The sequence below is a fragment of the Nyctereutes procyonoides genome, unplaced genomic scaffold (genome assembly GCF_905146905.1).
Source record: "Nyctereutes procyonoides isolate TBG_1078 unplaced genomic scaffold, NYPRO_anot_genome, whole genome shotgun sequence".
Taxonomy (NCBI): Eukaryota; Metazoa; Chordata; class Mammalia; order Carnivora; family Canidae; genus Nyctereutes; species Nyctereutes procyonoides.
In genome coordinates, this window is record NW_026575141.1 from 4253482 (window position 1) to 4268083 (window position 14602).

A 14602-nucleotide genomic window follows, 5' to 3' on the forward strand; every position below is an offset into this window, starting at 1 on the left:
ATCCTTACACTTTGTCAGCAACACAGACAGGGGTCTCTGGCCTGCGACGACCCGAGTGCAGAGTTGCTGACGATCGTAGACAGTTCATGTTCTCTGCGTGAAGATGTAAGAGGAGAGTCTTTAATGGCTTCTAGCTAATAGGGAGTATTTCTCCCAAAGCTTCGTATTTTGAGTTTCTTAAATGAGCCCTTGGGCTAGTCCTTGTGACATATGCCAAAAGCACAATACGGTCAGATACAGTCACCATCCTTTACATACAGGATAAGACATTTTTATTCACTGAAGTATTGTTCTCTGAAGAGCCAGTTCTCTGTTGATTCCAATACGGTGCCAATACGGTTATAATTTAGCATTCTCTCTTCAGATAATAATAAAATGCAAACAGTTTTGGGAAGATTTTAAAAATATGGGAAAATGTGCAGTTTTTAGTTACTGTGATAAAGGACACAAGTTTGATTTACTAAATGGAGAAGTGGTTTCTTTTCGTTAATTCCTGTGCTTTTTGTTTTTGAATAGATGCAAGGGGAGACGAATCCTAGTGCTTCCCTTATTGACAGAACCATCAAGATGAGAAAAGAAACAGAAGCTAAGAAAGTGGTTTTAGCCTGGGGACTCCTAAATGTATCTATGGCTGGAATGATATATACTGAAATGTAAGTTAATTAGCCAAAAGAAAAAAAAAAAAGTGAAACTTACAGAGCCATGGTTGGTCGATTCTACAGATTTGGGTGTTTGTTTTGCTTTGGGGTGTTTGTTATTGTTGTTTGTTTTTTGTTTTTAAAGATTTTGAAAAGCCTTTTTTGTAATTTGTTTCAGGACTGGAAAATTGATTAGTTCATATTATAATGTGACATACTGGCCTCTCTGGTACATTGGTAAGTAATTAATATTACTATGATTTAGATTTGCTGCCAATGAAAAACTCCGTCCACGTTTAACTCAACTTAGTATTCATTCCTTCATTCCATAAATAATCAAGTGTGTACTGTGTCCCAAAAACTGAGAGTATAGCGGGAAGGGAACAAGGTCCCTGCCCTCATGGAAAGAACACTCTAGTAAAGAAGACAAATTAAAAGTGCAATTCCAGGTAATCATTGGTGTTCTGTGATGAAAAACATTGTTTGGTGGTGATGATTTGTATTTGTTATTCTCTCCGAAATGCCTTCCCTACTTCCCTACCATTTCTCCTTTCAAGAATAACCAGATTTCTTCCATTGATGCCTTCCTCAGTTTCCTTGTTCCTTCCTCTTCTCTGTCTATTTCTCTCTCCTCTTCAGTACTCCTGGGGCCTGAAGAGTCTTTATGGCCATTAACCATAAAGTTAATATATACGTATATTATATTACGTTATTATATTACGTAGTTAATATACGTTCCATAGTTTAATATGCACATTACTCTGGAATCTGTGTTAGGGAGGTGGTGTGGCAAGTAATCAAGCATGAGTTTTTAAGTCTATAATCATGGCTTCCGTAACTGACTGTGTGCTATCGCAAAAGTCACTTCTCTAGTCCAGTGAAGTTGAAAATGTTTATTGTACAAGGTTGTAAGGACTAATGATAATATATTTTTTTAAGATTAAAAAAAATTGGGGGGACACCTGGGTGGCTCAGTGGTTGAGCATCTGCCTTTAGTTCAGGGTGTGATCCTGGAGTCCCGGGACCAAGTCCCACATTGGGCTCCCTGCATGGAGCCTGGTTCTTTCTCTGCCTATGTCTCTGCCTCTCTCTCTCTCTGTGTTTCTCATGAGTAAATAAATAAAATCTTAAAAAAAAAAAAAAAGATTTATTTTTTTATTTTTAAGTAATCTCTAAACCCACCATGGGGCTCAGACTCCCAACCGGGCCACCCAGGTGCCCCAAGAACATTTTGAAAATCACTAGTAAATGCCCTATAATAGACTTTTATGTAATAAACATTATGTATAATAGACATTAATTAAATGGTAACTGTTATGAGGAATAAAAAGATAGTTTTCAATTTTGTTGTTAACTTACTGAAGTATGAAGAGTTTTGTGCCCTCCCCCCATAAATGTTCTATCCCCTCTAAAAAAAATAAAATACATTGTTCTCTTCCAGAGCTTGCCCTTGCATCCCTCTTCAGCCTAAATGCCTTATTTGATTTTTGGAGATATTTCAAATACACTGTGGCACCAACAAGTCTGGTTGTTAGCCCTGGACAGCAAACACTTTTAGGGTTGAAAACAGCTGGTAAGTGTTGTATACATTTTGCAAAGGTGCGGGAAAGGTTGGCAATAAATCTTTCTCAATTTAATTTGCCCTTTCTGTAGACTAAACTGGAAGGGACTTCTAAGGCCATCTGGTTCAATTGTATTAAACAAGTCTATAATAGATTGTCTTAAGACCAATGATTATCATTCCTATTTGTATTAACTGAATGGAAATAATATTCGACAGCCTCATGAAAGTTTGTTCCATTATTTAATTACAATTAAAATTAAATGACTAACTCTTACTGCATTGAAGCCGATCTCTTTGAAATGGTAAATAACTACTTTGTGTCCTTAGGTAGTAACATGTTATGTAATTTAGCAACCAACTCACTATTGCTTTCTTTTTCTTGAAAAAGATTCAGTTCATTAAATCTGTTTTTATAGAATTTTAATTTATACATGCATGCACTTTATTTATTTGTTTGTTTATTTATTTATTCTTTCCTTCTTTCTAGTTGTACAGACTACTCCTCCACATGATCTGGCAGCAACCCAGATCCCTCCTTCTCCACCTTCTCCTTCAATTCAGGGTCAGAGTGTATTGAGTTATAGCCCATCTCGTTCACCCAGTACCAGCCCCAAGTTCACCACCAGCTGTATAACTGGATATAGCCCGCAGCTGCAAGGTCTGTCATCAGGTGGCAGCGGTTCCTATAGCCCAGGAGTGACTTACTCTCCCATTAGTGGTTATAATAAGGTAATGAATCTTTTCTCTTGGCCACATTATTTTGGAATTGGGAGCTGCCTTGAAAATCCGCAAATGAGTCAAAACTCCTCATTTTCTCACTGAGGGAACTGAGGAATAGTGGGTAATTGACTTGCCCAAATTGCCCATTTATGATCCAAGAACAGGGGCCCCTGGGTGGCTCAGTGCTTGAGTGTCTGCCTTTGGCTCAGGGCGTGATCCTGGAGTCCTGGGATCAAGCCCTGCAGCAGGCTTTCTGTTGGGAGCCTCTGCCTATTTCTCTGCCTTTCTGTGTCTCTCATGAATAAATAAATAAAATCTTTAAAAAAAAAAAAAAGAGCCAAGAACAGAACCCAGATCCTGATACCTAGTCAGAAGTTCTTTATACCACGTCCAAAAATGAAAGAAAAAAATTCATTTTTGCAAAGATAATGAACTGAGGGTCACCCTCTAGGGTCTTTCTGCAGGGTTTTTCAAACCAGTTGAGACTATGATAATTTTTTACTTTAGTTTTTTAGTTTATATTTGCCCTCTTTCTTTGCTTGTTTACGTGAAACTTTTGTATGTCTTTATAAAATGTTAATGCTTTTATCGTGTTGGATTATGTCCTAAGCTACAAAGAGTTGTGTAATTGAACTTTTGAAGATGGATGCCCCTTTCAAAAGGGATGATTAGAAACCTTCATTCCAACTCCCACAGTAAAGTGGGATGTAGTTCTCATTTTTGGACTTGATAGAAGCAAAATTGATAAATCTGAATTACCTTTAACAAAATATCTTGTCATTGGAATTTATGCAGCGTGTAGCATTTTCATTTAGCTTCTTTCAGTTAGTTATGTGCATTTAAGTTTCTTCCATGTCTTTTTCATGGCTTGATAGGTCATTTATTTTCTTTCTTTCTTGTTTTTTCCTTTCTTTTTATTTATTTATTTATTAAAGATATAATTTATTATTCATGAGAGACACAGAAAGAGGCAGAGACACAGGCAGAGGGTGAAGCAGGCCCCATGCAGGGAGCCTGATGGTGGGACTTGATCCACGACCTCAGGATCATGCCCTGAGCTGAAGGCAGACATTTAACAGCTAAGCCACCCAGGTATCCCTCTTTTTTTTTTTTTTTAAGAGAGAGAATGCATGTGTGCAATTGGGGGGTGGGGTAGGTGGTGGAGGGGAAAGGCAGAAGGAGAGAATATTAAGCAGACTCCACACCCAGCCTGGAGCCAACTTGGCTCTGTGGGGCTCCATCTCACGACCCTGAAATCAGTCTGAGCCGAAGTCAAGAGTCAGATGCTTAACCGACTAAACCACCAAGGTGCCCCATAGCTCCTTTCTTTTAAACGCTGAGTAATACTCCATTGTCCAGCTGTACCACAATTTATTTACCTATTCACCTACTAAAGGATGTCTTCGTTGCTTCTAAGTTTTGGCAATTATAAATAAAGCTGCTGTAAACATACGTATACAGATTTTTGTATATTTTCTACTCCTTTGGGTAAATACAAAGGAGCACAGTTCCACGGTCATAAGGTAAGTCTAGTTTAGTTTTGTAAGAAACTGCCAAACTGTCTTCCAAAGTGGCTGTATCATTTTGCATTCCTGCCAACAGTGAATGAGGGTCATGTTGCTCCACAACCTCACTAACGTTAGTTGTTGGCATTGTTTTGGATTTTGGCCATTCTAATTGCTGTATTGCTTTTTGAAAGTCAAAAACCAAAACAGGGCACCTGAATGGCTCAGTGGTTGAGCATCTGCCTGGGGTCCTGGGATCAAGTCCTGCCTCAAGCTCCATACAATGGAGCCTGCTTCTCCCTCTGCCTATGTTTCAGCCTCTCTCTCTGTGTCTTTCATGAATAATAAATAAATAAAATCTTTAAAAAAAATAAATTTCAATAAAGAAGAAGTTCTTCTATTTTGTGTAGTTGGCAAGCTATAGTCCCTCTCCTTCTTCTCCATACCCTACTACTGTTGGACCAGTGGAGAGCAGTGGATTGAGATCTCGCTACCGTTCTTCACCCACTGTCTATAACTCCCCTACTGACAAAGAAGACTACATGACAGACCTACGAACTTTGGATACTTTTCTTAGAAGTGAAGAAGAGAAACAGCACAGAGTTAAGCTGGGTATGTATATGTATGTTTTTATTTAGATCTAATTACATTTTTTGGTGTTACTTTATATTATCCTTAACTTATTTTTCATTATATTGATACCTGTACATAAAGGTTTCTTTTTTACTAATATACCTTGTATAGCTTATTTTTTTTTACCTTGTATAGCTTAGAAGAGAAATATATTTTGTTTTTATATTTTATATGTTAGAATTAAGCTCACCAAACTTAAGAAGGAAAATATAGCAGAACTGAGAAATCTTGACCTTTCATCTACATTAAGATTGAAAGCTTTTTCATATAATGTAAGTTATGTTTTCTATTTAAAAGTTGAGGCAAGGGGAGTCTGGGTAGCTCAGATGGTTAAACGTCTGCCTTCCGCTCAGGTCATGATCCTGGGGTCCTGGGATCAAGCCCTGCGTTGGGCTACCTGCTCAATGGGGAGCCTGCTTCTCCCCCCCCCCCCCCCCCGCCCACTCCCTCTCTCTCTCTCAAATGAATAAATAAAATCTTTTTTAAAAATAAAAAATAGAATTTAGGCTATAAAGCAGTACATAGTAAAGCTTATTGAAGTGATAAATGGTCTCCTTTTGGTCCTTGGGAAGATTGGTGTGGTAGAGAGGGATAAAGGAGAGAACGAATTTACTCTAGAAGTGCTGCTGTTTTTCAGAACATTTTTGAACTTGTCTTTAGTTTACTTTGGGAAACAATGTTAGCAAATCTTAATCTATTTGGGGTGGATTTGATTATAACAAAGTCAATTATTTGAAACCAAATTAGGTTATTGAGCCAAGTAATGATTTTTTACCCTCAGGAACTTTCACAGAAAGCACATTAGGTGCTAAAGCATGGCCGCAATGAGGAAGTCAGTTATTGGACCATGGCTCTTTGTGTCACTTGAAATCTCTCCATTGATTTTTAATTTAATTTTGCCTGAAAGTGCCAGAAATGTCAAAGAAACAAATCAATATGATCTTGTTATTTGTTGATGCATGCTTTTTTTCTTCTTGTTAAATTTTGAAATATTTCAAGTTTACTGAAAATTATAGAGTGTAATGCAAAGAACAACCTATGTTGTTTTCTCTACATATCTTTGTCTTATTGATATTTTTTCTGGTTTCCATTTTCATTTCTTCTTTGGTCCATAGAAATTATTTAGAAGTGTTGTTATTATTGCTTATAAGTTTTGTTAGTGATTAGTTTTGCTTTTCATTTCCAAACATATGAAATGAAGACTTGGTTATCTTTTATTTTTCCTCTAAGTTAATTGTGCTACAGCTAGAGATTGTGAACTGTACCCTGTTCAATTCTTTGGTATTTCTAAAGACTTGCATTTAAGCCTTCTTTGTGATCACTTTTTAGAAATGGTTCTTGGTATATTGAAAATAATGCATAGTCTCTAAATACTGGGCTCCGTATTTGTTCATTGAACCAGACTTTTTTTTTTTTTTTTTAAGATTTTATTTATTTGCGAGAGTGACAGAGCAAGCATGAACAAGGTGGGGGTGGATGGCAGAGGGAGAGGGAGAAGCAGACTCCCCTCTGAGCAGGGAGCTGATGCGGGCTTGATCCCAGGACCCTGGGATCATGACCTGAGCTGAAGGCAGATGCTTAACCACCTGAGCCACCCAGGCTCCCCTGAACCAGACTTCTTGAAGATGTTCTTAAATTCTTTATCTTATTAACCTTCATCCATTCGACCTATTAGTAAAAAAGTACGTTAAAAGCTTCCACTGATTGTCTTCTATTAAATGTCTCCTTATAATTCTGTCAAATTTGCTAAATATATAAGAAATTATGTTGAGTGCATATAAATTTAGGATTGTTAACATCATTATGGTCAATTATTCCTTTCATTTTTATCTACTTAGGCTTTTTGCCTTCCAGTCTATTTTCTCTGATACTAACACAGCTATACTAATTTTTTTTTGGTTAGTGTTTGCCTAGTATATTTATGTCCATCCCTATACTTCTAATCCTCTATAGGTTTTAAATAATTTAGTATTTTGTATAAATTAATTTGTAAATAATAAGTATTTTGTGAGGAGCTACTTTGAGGCTGTATGAATATCCTCTTCCTCATCATATTTGACTTAGCTTTAACATCCTTTTAAGTTTCTTTTCAAAATTGTTACTATGTTGGTTCTCTTAGTGGCTGATTCCATCATTTCTTCTTTATTATTGCCTTTTACATTTTTTTAAACATCTCTTGTGATGAAATATGCATAATATTTACCATTTTAACCATTTTTAAGTGTATAATTCAGTGGTGTTAGGTGCATTCACATTGTTGTGTAACCACCTTTTATACTTATTTGTTGGCATTCTGTTGAAAATAGAACTTTTTCTTCTCCCCAATGATGTCATTTATTTTGGTGGTTAGATTCTCTCAGATTTGGCTAGTGGGATCCTCTGACTTCTGTTTTATTTGTTGTTGAACTTTGTAGCACCACAAGATATTTCAGTCTCCTCTTGCACTTTCCCTGGTTAACTAGCTCTGGAGTCAGTGTAGACTGTTTCTCCAGGGGGCCATGATTGTTTAGTGGAGAATGATATTTAGAAATTACTGTCCAGGCTCTGCATATGTCACTGTTGATGGGACATCATTACTCCAGGTCTTCTCAAAAGAAAGCTAGGAATATATGTAGATACACACACACCCCCATATGAATTTCTGTATCTGTCTGTTGATATATATTAAAAACCCTGAGTTCATACTAATACCTCTAATTGCAGTCCAACTATGCAGTGTTTATTCCAGCATCTTCCCTTTTCATATTTGTAACTCCTTTCTCCAATAGTAAGAAACCAGGCACTCACATTTACTTTCTCTCACACATTTTTTTGCTGACTGGCCACTTCATCCTTTACTAGTTCACACACATCTAAAAACATGAACATTTTCTAACTGTAACATAATTATGATACTTAAGATGCTAGTATCATTCATATTCACATTTCTTCCAGTTGACCCAAATAACGGCCTTTGTAGCATTTTTTTCTCTTAGTGGTGTAGGATCTAGTCAGGGATCATGTATTGTTTAGTTGTCATGCTTCTTTTGTCTTAATATGAAACATTTGTGCTTTTTTGTTTACTTTGTTTTTTATGACATTTACATTTGAAGAGATCAGCAAATAGTTGTTTTGCAACTTTGGATTTGCATGGTCATTTTTCATTATTAGATTAGATTAGAATCCATTTATTTTTTAATTTTAATTTTTTTAAGATTTTATTTATTCATGAGAGACACGAGAGAGAGGCAGAGACATTGGCAGAGATAGAAGCAGGCTCCCTGCATGGAGCCTGATGCAGGACTTGATCCCAGGACCTTGGGATTACAACCAGAGCCAAAGGCAGATTTTCAACCATTGAGCCACCCAGGTGGTTCTTGAATCAGTTTAAATGTAATTTCTTGGACAAAAACTTTGGGGGGGGGGGCTGCTGCAAGAATACAACTTAGATGCCATTATGCTTGTTTCAACATTAACTGTCAGGAGACACATAGCATTTTGTCCCTTTATTGGTAACATTAAATTAGATCACATGGTCAAGATGATGGCAACCTTAGCTTTTTCCCTTTGGTAATTAATAAATAATCTATAGTGTGATACTTTGAGACTTGTGAATCCCATTTCCCCAGTAGAGCCTTTCACCTCATGGTTTTTATTTATTTATTTATTTATTTATTTATTTATTTATTTTTTATTTTATTTTTTTTAAAGATTTTATTTATTTATTCATGATAGTCACACAGAGAGAGACAGAGAGGCAGAGACACAGGCAGAGAGAGAAGCAGGCTCCATGCAGGGAGCCTGACGTGGGATTCGACCCCGGGTCTCCAGGATCGCACCCCGGGCCAAAGGCAGGCGCCAAACCGCTGCGCCACCCAGGGATCCCTACCTCATGGTTTTAGCATCCGTTAATGGTCCTCTACCAAATGAGTTAATGCAGTGGTGGTTGCAAAGTGGAGACTTGGTAATACTTTCATTTCTTCCACATTTGGTAGTTTGGCCTTCTTCTGTTTTACCCCTCACCCCAGTTTGTTTGTTTTAATCAGTTTGCATTGATGGTTGGTTCTTCCATAAGCAGTGTCTAACCAGCTGTTTAACTCATTGAGTTTTTTATATGTCGTGGGTTTGTTGTTGTTGTTTTCAGTTTTCAAGGTTTTGCTTGGTACTCTTTCAAATAGGCATTATTTGCTTTATTTTTTTTTTTTGCATTATTTGCTTTAGAATCTCATTTTATTCTTATGTTTTCAATTATTTTTCCCATCTCAGTCACATTAAACATTTTTTTTAAAGTCTCTGTCTAGTAGTAGTTCAGTTACATAAAGTTCTTAGAGATTAAATACTAATACTTTTGTCTTGTTGATACCTTTATTGGGAACTGTTTCCTCTTGTGATTTATGTATTTTTGTTTATTTTTGGTAAGCTCATCTGTGGCAGGGTTTTATCTGTGCTTTTCTATCCTGGGCAAGCTGGATAGAAGCCTTATCTCCTTCTAGCAGTTATGTGTTTGCCTCTGCCAAGTGCTTAAGGAATATCACTGACTTTGAACTAACTTAGGTAATTTCTGGGCTAGGAGGTTCCTGGACTTCACAGGTAGTATGAATAGGTATTCTAAACCCATGTGAAAATGGATAATTTATAAATCCCTTTACAACCCAAGATAGACAATTTTCCTTGTTACTCCTTGGTGCCAGTGGACGAACTTTTTTTCTTAATCTACCAAAAATGTGGCCCTTTAAGGTTCCTGGCCCTCTGCCAGGTACAGGGGATAGAGATAGGAGAAGGGTCTCAAACCAACTCTACCTCTCCTAGGCCTGCATCCTCATTACAGGCCTCCCACTTGGGTGTGAAATCCAAGCTGATAGGTTTCCCAAAGCCTACAAAATTCTCCAGAGCAGCCACAGCAGCTCACAAGGATGCTAGGGAAAAATATTTCCTGCCCTCAAGGAGCTCAAATTCTGTTTGGGTAAAAAGACAAACCTAAAAGTGTGACAAATACTCTAGTAGAAGCCTCTAGAGGCTTATGTAACTATTAACATTTAGAAATTTAGAGTGTAGTCAGCCGTCTCTTTTAATACAACATAGGAGTTATTACAGGCTCCAAAGAGAACACATGGGGAAGAGTGAGTATAGCTGCTGACCCAAAGAGTAGTTTATTAATAGAAAGCTATAGTTGTCCCATTCAGAAAGAGCTACTAAAAATTGAAGCAAGGAACTTCTTTAGCCTATTTATTTCCTGAAAAAAATGCGGTTTTTGTTTGTTTGTTGCTAAAACATTTGAAAGTCTTAGAGATGTAACAAGCTTCATTTTACCAAAAAAACAAATGCTTTCAACCACTTGGTGTTAACATTATATAGCTCAGGAAATATTCTTTTTTAACTTTAGCACAGGCTAACATGTGTTCTCAGAAGAAAAGATAATGTTAGAGAGAAGGAAGGAGAAGAGCCCCATGGGGCTTTGTCTTCTTTGATTGCCATTGCCTGGGTGCCTAGATACCCAGTGTTTGTGAGCTAACTCTGGATGTCAAAATTATTATAGCACACACTGATGCTCTTTAAATTCATTGTAGGGAGTCCAGACTCTACCTCGCCTTCCACCAGTCCTACTTTCTGGAACTACAATCGTTCTATGGGAGATTATGCACAAACTTTAAAGAAGTTTCAGTATCAACTTGCCTGTAGGTCTCAGGCCCCATGTGCTAACAAAGATGAAGCTGATCTCAGTTCTAAACAAGCTGCAGAGGAAGTAAGTGGAAAATAAAAATGACAATATTTATGATTGTAGATTGTTAGAAAGTCTCTTCTACTTCTGGAACTTTTTTTTTCCCTTGTAACCTTCACTTTTACTGACTAGAAACATAAATCTGGCACACATTAAATAGTGGAAAAGTTCCTATCTAACTTCTTGTACCTAAAGCTGAATTATATTGTATGTTTTATTCTTTGTAATATATAGTTGACATTAATGTCCTGAATGAAAAACATTTTTTTCAATCATTTATAAAAAGACATCTCAAGTATCTATTTGTACTTAATATATAAGATTCTTGCTTTTAAAATGCATTTGGGTGGCTCAGCGGTTTAGTGCCACCTTCAGCTCCGGGTGTGGTCCTGGAGACCCAGGATTGAGTTCCATGTCAGGCTCCCTGCATGGAGCCTGCTTGTCCCTCTGCCTGTGTCTCTGCCTCTGTCTCTCTGTGTGTCTCTCATGAATAAATGACTAATCTTTAAAAATAAATAAATAAATAAATAAATAAATAAATAAATAAATAAATAAATAAATAAATAAATAAAATGCAAAAATAAATAAATAAAGCATTTGGATTTGGGGCACCTGGATGGCTCAGTCGGTTAAGTGTCCGGCTCTGGATTTCAGCTCAGGTCATGATCTCAGGGTCCTGAGATTGAGCCCCACATCAAGCTCTACACTCAGTAGGGTGTCTGCTTTTAATTTTTATTTATTTATGATAGTCACACAGAGAGAGAGAGAGAGAGAGAGGCAGAGACACAGGCAGAGGGAGAAGCAGGCTCCATGCACCAGGAGCCTGATATGGGATTCGATCCCAGGTCTCCAGGATCGGGCCCTGGGCCAAAGGCAGGTGCCAAACCGCTGCGCCACCCAGGGATCCCAACTTTATCAGTTTAATACCAAATATAAGATTTTTATTTTGTTCATAAAAGCAGGAATATTCTTTAAACATACCAATGTAAGGAATTTTAAAGAGGTATCTGTGCACAAATAGCAACCAAGTAGAAAGTAAGAAATTTAATTGCATATTAATTAGATCAATGCCAATGTTTATGAAGTTTTTCAGATTTTTTTTTTTCCATGTATTTTGGAAAGTGGAGGAAAGTGACTAATTTCTGGCAAAATTTTTCCTCACTGATTGTTCATTTTAAACATATTTTTAATAGGTTTGGGCAAGAGTGACTATGAATAGACAACTTCTTGATCATATGGATTCATGGACAGCTAAATTCAGAAATGTAAGTTCTGACATTACTGTTTGGACAATACTAGTGCCTCTTTATATGCAGAGTATGTTATTAGAATATCATTTAGAGGTGTTAATTACTACTTAGAATATCAGAATTAATTATTATTAAAATTGCAATATGGATGGCACATATGTAAGGATAAACACATTTATCTTATGGTGTCTGTTTTCATTGAATTTTTTCCTCTCTCCATATTTAGTAAATCAGTTTATTTTGAGGTGGATAAAGGAATAATATATTTAATTAAGATCTTCCCTTGCCCAGTAGCTCGATTTTATTTGCTTCTTTGTATTGTATTGTTTTGTTTTGTTTTCAAAGAGCTTTCCTGTCAGAACCTATAACATTCTAGAAATGTGAGGGAAACAAATGATGCCCTTGCCCCCAGAGAACTTTTAAGATAGATAGAGAAAGTAATATATACTAGAAGCCAGTTCAGGGTATTTCACTTTCTTCAGTTGTTTTGGAGAGGAACTCTCTCTTTGGCCTGGAAGGCCAACTCATCAAGAGCAAGTGAATCAACTCATTTCAACCCTGCCTCCTTCCCACTCTTGGAAGTACCAGTAGGTCCCAAGTGCTGAGGGGTCCACGAGCCCTCCTCCACTCAGGGCTCCACATAGATTCCTGTGGAGGCTGCAGCTTTTTCAACTCTTCCATCTTTCAGCACTCATGCGTCCACTCTACATCTTCTAGAAATCTATTGAAATCACTTGTACTCCTTTTTATTCTTTTGCTATAATTTTAATAGAGTATCAAGAGGGAGTGTTGAAAATAGCCTATTTTCTTGAACCAGAAGACTGGATGGCTTTTTAAACGTAAAAATCTCTCATAGAGGTGAAAGGTATAGCATAGGGTATATAATTCTGAACCTTTAGGTAATTTTGTTACAGCCTAAGAGTGGCTGGCAAGTGGAATGTGTTGAATACATGTTGGAAGAATGAATAAGTGAAATGATGCCCTAGAACTATACTCCCTTTTATTTCTACTTACAGGTTTGAAATATCAAGTTTTTTGGATAAAAAAAAAATATGCAGAGAGATGGGCAGGGTGTGGGGGTGTGGGGGATAAAAAAAAGAAAAAATATGCATATGCCATATATTTTGTAAAACTACTAGCAGAGTCTGGTTAACATTCAGTAATCAACCACCTTAATATTTGCAGCATAGCATATAAATGGTTACACTAAGTGGGATAAAGTCTGTAAATAGCCTCGTGGGAATTCAGTTCAGATCTTGCAAATATATTCAATTTGCTTGCTAAATGGATTACCAAAAAACTTTGTTTTATAAAAAGTTTCTTAATTCACAAACTATATAAGGAATTGCATACTTGTATTTCATCTGAACCTTTTTCATCCTTCCATTTTATGGTTAAACAGAAGTAGTAGTTGAAGTTGCCATGAGCACATACATTAAACTCATAACACACAGTTCAAATGTGCTATTTACTTGGGCAATCTTTTCATATCTCAGAATTAGTTTGACGTTAGCCATCCAAAGTAGCATTGGTCCTAAAGTGATACTGTAATATCTATAAACTAGTAGATCTGATATGTATAATAGATCTATTTCCTCATATTTAGGGAATTGGGTAAGCCTTCTGAGTTAATCAATTATGTTAGTTTGAAAAACTGTCTTATTAATTACAAAATATTAACATGACATGAAAACATGGGCACCTGGGTGGCTCAGTCAGTTGGGCTTCTGTCTTTGGCTTAGGTCATGATCCCAGAGTCCCAGGATTGAGCCCCGCATCAGGCTCCTCACTCGGCAGGGAGTCTGATTTTCCCTCTGACCCTCCCCCATCTCATGCTTTTTCTCTGTCTCTCTCTCTCAAATAAAATCTTTAAAAAATATATTTTTAGGGGATCCCTGGATAGCTCAGCAGTTTAGCGCCTGCCTTTGGCCCAGGGCTTGGTCCTGGAGTCCCGGATTGAGTCCCACGTCATGATCCCTGCATGGAGCCTACTTCTCTCTCTGCCTGTCTCTGCCTTTTTCTCTCTGTGTGTCTCTTATGAATAAATAAATAAAATATTAAAAAATATATATTTTTAAAAATGACAATTACTATAGAAATGTAAATTGGAAATTATCCTTTTAGCTAAGTATAATAATCACAAAAATTTTAAGAAAAACTTACATGGGATACCTGGGTGGCGCAGTCTGTTGAGCATCCAACTCAGATTTTTTTTTTTTTAAGAGTTATTTATTTATTTATGATAAACAGAGAGAGAGAGAGAGAGAGAGAGAGAGGCAGAGACACAGGAGGAGGGAGAAGCAGGCTCCATGCAGGGAGCCCGACATGGGACTTGATCCCAGGACTCCAGGATCGCTCCCTGGGCCAAAGGCAGGTGCCAAACCGCTGAGCCACCCAGGGATCCCCGCATCCAACTCAGATTCAGCTCAGATTGTGATCTCAGGGTCATGAGATTAAGCGTGGCATTGGGCTCCATGCTCAGCACGGAGTCTACTTGCAATTCTCTCTCCTTCTCCCTCTGCTCCTCCCACTTGTGCTGTCGCTCTCTCAAATGAATAGATCTTAAAAAAAGAAAAACTTAACATATAACTGAA

The 14602-nt window shown here is 37.2% G+C and overlaps 1 protein-coding gene across 1 annotated transcript in view; it reads left to right on the forward strand.

Moving 5' to 3' along the window:
* The window catches only part of TMEM209 (transmembrane protein 209), a 29397-nt gene that overhangs the window by 472 nt on the left and 14323 nt on the right, over positions 1-14602 (forward strand). The window contains exons 2-8 of the mRNA XM_055307269.1: positions 517-653; positions 817-875; positions 2080-2211; positions 2690-2931; positions 4838-5039; positions 10607-10782; positions 11952-12023. Coding sequence (XP_055163244.1) covers positions 517-653; positions 817-875; positions 2080-2211; positions 2690-2931; positions 4838-5039; positions 10607-10782; positions 11952-12023 — 1020 coding nt within the window. The remainder of the gene's footprint in view (positions 1-516; positions 654-816; positions 876-2079; positions 2212-2689; positions 2932-4837; positions 5040-10606; positions 10783-11951; positions 12024-14602) is intronic.